This window comes from Bombina bombina, chromosome 5 (assembly GCF_027579735.1).
Source record: "Bombina bombina isolate aBomBom1 chromosome 5, aBomBom1.pri, whole genome shotgun sequence".
Lineage (NCBI taxonomy): Eukaryota > Metazoa > Chordata > Amphibia > Anura > Bombinatoridae > Bombina > Bombina bombina.
The window spans coordinates 896223774-896231798 of NC_069503.1; the positions used below are offsets into that span (position 1 = coordinate 896223774).

An 8025-nucleotide genomic window follows, 5' to 3' on the forward strand; every position below is an offset into this window, starting at 1 on the left:
GCATGGCAACAGGTTTGCCACAAAGTACAGGTTAATCCATTCTGTACAAATTTTCTCAGCATTTGTGGCAATCCTGAATTCCAACCTGGTGTATCACAAGCAGTTTTCCATCGGTGGAAGGAAAGGAAAGGTTTAATGTTTATTAGACAATTAGTATCAGAAGATTTGACAGTTAACTCATTCACAAATCTAGCTAGAATTTTTGACCTGTCGAAAAAGGATTTTTTCGCGTTTCTACAAGTACGCCACTACATTAACAGCTTACGAACTAAATACAAACCCAATTGGTCTATGGGGATGTTAGATAATATTATTAAGCTGTATGAAAATGGCAAGATATCAATCTCAATAATCTACAAAGCAATTAATTCACTTAATAATGAAGAACATCTGCAGGGGATAAAAGAGAAATGGCATAGAGAGTTCCCAAATTTAACGACAAATGAAATAGGTCAATCTCTGAAGTTGACTTATAAATTTTGGGTCCCAACTAACTGGAGAGAGTCACACCTGAAATTGATCAGGAAAGTATATATAACTAATAGAAATCTAACTAGGTGGTATGGGACTACATTAACCTGCCCGAAGGTGTAACGCAGAGGAAGCAGATATTACTCATTATTTTTGGAAGTGTCCGAAAATTAACCAATTATGGAGACAAGTCAATTATTGGATTAAAAGGAAGTTGGATATTGAGTTGAGATTCAAATATTCCACGTCTTTTTTCTAGTAAAATATTAAGATAAAGTTAAAGAGAATGATTTAATTAATACTATAATTTTTTATAACTAGGAATCTAATCTTGAAGGACTGGAAAGGGACAAAAGCCCCCAAACTGGTGGCATGTAAAAATGGAGTGGTTAAACAGTGTATGTTAGAACATTATGATTCACGAGAGCCAGCTAGCCCGTTCGTTAGAAGAAGTTTTTTTTTAAGAAATGGAAAAAAGTTAATTCTATCTTTACCGTTGCATATACAAATCCAATTGACAGCTCCTTTTAGGAATACAGAATATGTTATGATCAATATTATAACAGGCTTATTCCCCCCAAGTTGGGGTGGAATGTAAAAGCGCTAGAGAGAGCGAGAGAGGTAAGGGATGTGAGGGTTTTGTTTTTTTTTTTCTCTCCTCCCCCCCACCCTATCATCTCTTCGAGATGGTTGTAAGACCAAGAGGATAATTTATGATTACAAACTTTGGCTGTTTTTCTTTCTTTTCTGCATATACTTAATATTAGAAGAAGGCTATGTTTAAGATACTAGATGATAAGTTACTGGTGTCTTTCATTAGGGGAATTATATTTAACTCTTGATACAAACAGTCAAACCTTGTACTAGTCAGATTATAATTCTTTATGGTACTATAAGAAGTATATTTTTTTGGATCAGATTATTTGTAAAGGTGAACAATGAAGAATGTAGATGCTTTTTTCTTTTTCTGTATGTAATTCTGGAAATTGATACTAATAAAGCGTTTAAAAATTAAAAAAAAAAAAAACTGTTGAGAAACACGAAATACACAATTTTTATTTTAATAGTCAGATGGAGAAAACAATTTAAAAAAAAACTTTATTTCTATTATTAAATTTTCTTCATTTTCAAGTTATTCTTTGTTGAAGAGATACCTAGGTAGGTAGCGTGCACATGCCTGAAGCCCTACATGACAGGAAATAGTGCTGCCATCTAGTGCTCTTGCTAATATATAAAATTGTTGCAAAACTGTTGCCATATAGTGCTGCAGACACGTGCACACCCCTGAACTTACATCCCTGCTTTTCAACAAAGGATAACAAGAAAACGAAGAAAATATGATAATAAAAATAAATTAGAAATTTGTTTAATTTGTATTTTCTATCTGAATCATGAAAGAAATTGTTAGGGTTTTATGTCCCTTTAAGATGCATAAACAACCACAATATGATCTGCACTAGATTGTCACAACAGTAGAAATATCTGACTTACTAAACAAATACTGTACTGCAGAATTGATTGTTTTCTACATCTGAGTAGTATTGAGATTCAATGCCTTAGTATGATAACAATCTCCCCTAGCAAGTTTAATGAAATTTCCATATTCAAACTGTAAAAAGAGAGATAGCCCTCTCCCCTTTTGCTTGAATTTAAAGGGACAGTGTACAGTAATATTTTCTCCCCTTTAATGCATTCCCAGTTATTCCGTTTTTACCAACTGGAGTGTATAACATTGTTTAAAAATAGCTACTTTAACTTTTTTTTCTTTGAAATAGCTGAGTTTGCCTATTTTATCCCCATACTGAACATATCGGTTACAAAAAAAAACAACAACATGTTAACAAGAATATTTAGATAAAATAATGCTGCCAGTGGGGACTGTGACAGAAAGGTACTAAAATGTTCATTTTCCAGTGTGCTCTCTAATGGCCTTTGAGTAAACAGTAATAAAGAAGATAAGAAGGACTTTGTGTAAATAATTAGACAGATAACATAATTAGGTTTTCTCTCACTACTAGATCAGCCCACTTTATTGGGTTTTAATTTTTAGTTAAGTGAAACAGTTATTTCATATACCAAAATATACCTAAAGAAACTTTTTCCATGCATTTTAAAATCTAAATCTGTTATAACAAGTACTTGGAAACAAATTAAAAAGAAACCAATTTTACCTGTCCCTTTAAGTAAGCAAAGTCATCACTCTTCTTATGTAAATTCAAAGTTCCAGTAACTTTTATTATTATTAGTTTATTTGTATTAGAAAACAAAACAAAAATCCCTTACAAACCCCCTTGCAATGTGAAATGGGAAAAACACATGTAGGCAGTTTTCCATCATGACAATTGCCTTCACATAGTGGTGTTCTTTTCCCCCAGAAAGTAAAATAAGTTTTTACATTTTTTCTATTAGATGGTTTCTTAGTAGGGTTAAAAAAGAAATCCAAGTCTTGAAGCCTTTTTGGATTTCTACAATGTTAATATTAATTTTCTGTCTAAAACTAATATTTAAAAATACTTCTTTTTCATCTACAAACCACAAAATATGTTTTAACTGTAGAGATAATTAATTTAAAACTGAATGATAATTTATGATAAAAAGCTAATATTTGGGACATGTCCAAAAACAACGTAAAAGCCTTTGTGAAGGATGCATGAATCAAGCCACCTACAAGGTTATCCTAGAAGAAAACTTGCTTCCTTCTGCTCTGACAATTTTCCCCAACTGAGGATTGTTTTTTCTAGTAAGACAATGCTCCATACCACATAGCCAGGTCATTCAAGGCTTGGATGAAGGACCACCAGATCAAGGCCCTGTCATTACAAGCCAAATCTCCAGACCTGAACCCCATTGAAAACCTCTGCAATGTGATCAAGAGGAAGATTGATGATCAATTCATCAAACAAAGCCAAGCTGCTTGAATTTCTGTGCCAGGAGTGGCATAAAGTCACCAGCAGCAACGTGACAGACTGGTGGAGATCATGCCCAAGAAGCATGAAAGGTTAAGGTTTGATTGAAAAACAGGGTTATTCCACCATAAATTGATTTCTCAACTATTGCTAAGAAACCATTAGTATTGTGTTGTTTAAAAATGAATATGAACTTGTTTTCTCTGAACTATTAGAGGTCTGAAAACACTGCAGGTTTTTTTTGTTTATTTTTTTGTTACTTTGAACAGTTTGTCTGCAAATAAATTCTCTAAATGATAATATTTTTATTTGGAATTTGGGAGAAATGTTTTTCGTAGTTATAGAACAAAAGAAACATTTTCATTTTACTCAAACACATACAAATAAATAGTAAAACCAGAGAAACTGATCATTTCCCAGTGGTCTCTTAATTTTTTCCAGAGCTTAATGTTTATTCATAAGGTCCCTAGAACTGCAAAAACAAACAAAACAAACATTTACATTTTCATTGTATCTGGATCTTATAGGTGCTGTTAACTGGGATTGTCAATAAACTAGTGGTTAAAAGGAGTTAAAAAGTATTATGGTAACTTGTGTTACTCCTGCAATTTTTCATTAGATTTAAAGGGACACTGAACCCAAATTTTTTCTTTTGTGATTCAGATAGAACATGCAATTTTCTTCATTCTCTTGGTATGTTTATTTGAAAAGCAAGAATGTAAGTTTAGATGCCGGCCCATTTTTGGTGAATAACCTGGGTTGTCCTTGCTGATTGGACAGCACCAATAAACAAGTATTGTCCATGGTTCTGAACCAACAATTTGCTGGCTCCTTAGCATAGATGCCTTCTTTTTCAAATAAAGATAGCAAGAGAACAAAGAAAAATTGGTAATAGAAGTAAATTAGAACGTTGCTTAAAATTGCATGCTCTATCTGAATCATGAAAGAAAAAAATTGGGTTCAGTGTCCCTTTAACTACATAGGGATTATGTACAACTTTTAATGCATCTCTGATGTGCGGCTCATATCTAAAACTTTTCTTTTCACGCAGTTGTGTGTTTATGAGCTCTCAGCAATCAAAAATGCAGAAAAGGCATAGAAAACCTGTACTCATCCTCCTAGGAACCTTTCAAAGAATAATGTAATGATTTCTCTGTTTCGTATTCAATCATTAGCAGAGAAGGTTTTTTAATCAATTCTTGTATTACTTCAAGGCTGTAGTTTATGTCTATCCTGGTCTATAATTGTAAAAATCAGTTGTATGCATAAAAAAGAGAGGTCATAAATAGATACATAGTCTTTTTTTAGAGTTACATCTTTTTCCTCCGTAATGGGTAGCTATTGCATCTCTGGTCATATATATTAAAAAACTGTAGTTGTTATCCTCTATTTGTTTTTGCACACAGAATACCATTAAAGTTAGCAAACTCTCTGACTCTCGGCCCCCTCCCTGAGGGTGATTTCAAGTTAGGCACTGGAGAACTCAAGGCAGTATGTTCCTCAGCCTATGGGGTTTCACATGAGCAAGGCAGAATACAGTTTTTTCCTTTTCTTTATTTTATATGCACTATATTACTCTTATACTTTTATACATGTGCAAAGTGTTTACTGTTTTTATTTTTACCTTATAGGTTGAGCTGTATTCCTTGCACTTAATTTTTTTTCACTACATTCAGTTGGCTCAGTTGAATAACTGTAGATAACAGTTAATATAGGGTCAACCACTCAAAGTTAAAAGGCATGCGGGAAGGGCTTACTGCAAATGCCCAAAGTAATCATATGCAACAAAGACAAGGAGTACTTAAAGGGACAGTCAAGTCCAAAATAAACTTTCATGATTCAGATAGGTTATGTAATTTTCAAATTTACTTTTATCACCAATTTTGCTTTGTTCTCTTGGTATTCTTAGTTGAAAGCTAAACCTAGGTCGGCTCATATGCTAATTTCTTAGACCTTGAAGGCCGCCTCTAATCTGAATGCATTTTGACAGTTTTTCACCACTAGAGGGCGTTAGTTCATGTGTGTCATATAGATAATATTTAGCCCATGCACGTGAAGTTACCTAGGAGTCAGCATTGATTGACTAAAATGCAAGTCTGTCAAAAGAACTGAAATAAGGGGGCAGTTTGCAGAGGCATAGATACAAGGTAATTACAGAGGTAAAATGTTTATTATTATAAATGTGTTGGTTATGCAAAACTGGAGAATGGGTAATAAAGGAATTATCTATCTTTTTAAACAACAAAAATTCTAGTGTTGACTGTCCCTTTAATAAAGGATTACTACATAAAATGTAGGCATCACTTGTGGCCTGAGAGGTGCATATACTGTAGATCCATCATGTTTTTATTTAATTCTGTTTCAGTTGGTTAATTAACCACCTGCAGTACCTGTTGAAACCTTTGGTTCTTGTCTTATGATCAGATCTTGGTAGCTAAACAGTACAATTGAGTTGGGTAATAATAGGAGATATCAGTAAGCTATGAGTAACGTTTAAATGTAAATATTTGTTGGCTAATTGCCATAAGGAGAAATGCATAATACAAAGTATACATCAGCATCACTCACTCCCCATTTATTAATCCCCTTTTCTCCACCCACAACCTTCCTTTTTATGCCCTTATATTTGCTGTTTCACTTGCTTTCTTACCGCATCCTAATCCTTTTGCCTTTTTCCTCATCTTTTCTTTTTTCTTTTTTTATCTTTATCTATCTCTCCTGCAAAAATCACATAGAAATAGTTTAAAGCATCACAACTGTTTTTTATAAGTAACTATTATTTTGTCAAAATCAAATCTCTCTTTCATTGGGCAGATGATGTTCAGAATATCAAATCTTTTTACTAAATAATGTATCAAAATAATTTTAGTTAGCTAAATTTACTTAACATTTGTACATTTACGGTTTGCATTGTTAGTAATTGTATCTCTTTGTTCTTATTACAGGTCTTACAGCAGCGGCATCTTTGGTATCCTTGGCTTGGGCTTTAGCATCCTATCAGAAGGCATTACGTGATTCTCGAGATGATAAAAAGCCAATCAGTTACATGGCTGTAATTATCCAGTTTTGCTGGCACTTCTTCACCATTGCAGCAAGAGTGATAACATTTGCCCTTTTTGCCTCAGTTTTTCAACTCTACTTTGGGATATTTATCGTCCTTCACTGGTGCATCATGACCTTCTGGATTGTCCATTGTGAGACGGAGTTTTGTATCACTAAGTGGGAGGAAATTGTGTTTGATATGGTTGTTGGAATAATCTATATATTTAGCTGGTTTAACGTTAAAGAAGGAAGGACACGGTGCAGGCTTTTTATTTATTATTTTGTCATCCTGCTGGAAAACACTGCCTTGAGTACCCTTTGGTATTTGCATAGGGCCCCTCAAATCTTGGATGCATTTGCCCATTCCGGCACTGTGTGTAGTGTTTAGCAGCTTTTTAACAGGTATTGTTTTTATGCTAATGTACTATGCCTTCTTTCATCCAAATGGACCTAGGTTTGGGCAGTCACCAAGCTGTGCTTGTGAAGACCCAGTTACTGCCTTCCCTTTGCCCCCAGAAGTGGCCTCAAACACTCTTAGGTCAATGTCCAACAACCGTAGTGTGGCCAGTGATCGGGATCAAAAATTTACAGAGAGAGATGGGCTGCATGCCAGTCTTTCAAGTGAGGCCTACTGCCCCCTCAACACCATCCTCAAGGCCTCCTCGGATTGAAGAATCCAGTAATTAAAATTGACCTGTTTAGGAATAGGTATCCTGCATGGGGAGAGACATGTGTTGGATAGAAGCCTACGTAAGGCAATTTTATCTTTTGAATGTTCACCTACTCCTCCTCGACTTCAGTATAAAGACGATGCTCTTATTCAGGAGCGACTGGAATATGAAACCACCTTGTAACAAAAAAAACCCTAATAACTAAAAAGTTGAAAAACAAATCTCTTTCAGGAGCTGCAACACTATGTTGAACAATAAGGCTTGCCAGCGGATTGGTGGCAATAACTAAACTGCATATCTCCCCTCAAAAGTGGTAAACAAGCCATGGCATTTGAAGTCATAAGAAAATTTTAAAAATGGCAGTTCATCATGATTATCATTCTACCTGGTACTGTAATAAATCTATAGGAAAACCATATTTTGCTTATTACAAGGCAGATTTGTAGATTTATTCTACTGCCCTGAATTTTACAGAGAGCTGTATGAATTGACTGGTTGTGTGATATTTTATATGGGTTATGTTTATAGCAAAACAACCATTCATTAATAACTACTTACAGTATATTCGATTGACCCTACAGCTCATGAATAGCATAATGTCCAAGCATGCAAAGCTGTTCTGGTGAAGCTGTTACATGAGGCACAATAGTGCTTAGGGCTCATTTAGTAAAATATTTGTTAGAAATTTTTATATTACATTTTTATTAAAAAAAAAAATCTATGGAATTACAAAAAACAATACAAACTACAAAACAGATTAGTTTCATTATATATCAAAATCCCAAAATTTCTATGCAGTGAAAAACAAGGTCTAGTAAACATTATTGTTCTGTGTTCAATAACAATGGTTTGTTGTATACATTTAAAGTACAGGAAAACCCTTTTTATTTTACACATGTAGCAATATAAATTACACCTGTTTAGATATACAGCAA

At 34.0% G+C, this 8025-nt stretch overlaps 1 protein-coding gene across 1 annotated transcript in view; it reads left to right on the top strand.

Moving 5' to 3' along the window:
• Nucleotides 1–7387, top strand: part of XKR4 (XK related 4) — a 446549-nt gene extending 439162 nt beyond the window's left edge. Inside the window, 5 exon segments of the mRNA XM_053715046.1 lie at nucleotides 6323–6780; nucleotides 6782–7018; nucleotides 7020–7097; nucleotides 7099–7140; nucleotides 7142–7387. Of these exon segments, the coding sequence (XP_053571021.1) occupies nucleotides 6323–6780; nucleotides 6782–7018; nucleotides 7020–7097; nucleotides 7099–7140; nucleotides 7142–7273 (947 nt within the window). The 3' untranslated portion in view covers nucleotides 7274–7387.
• Nucleotides 7388–8025: the final 638 nt, after the last annotated feature.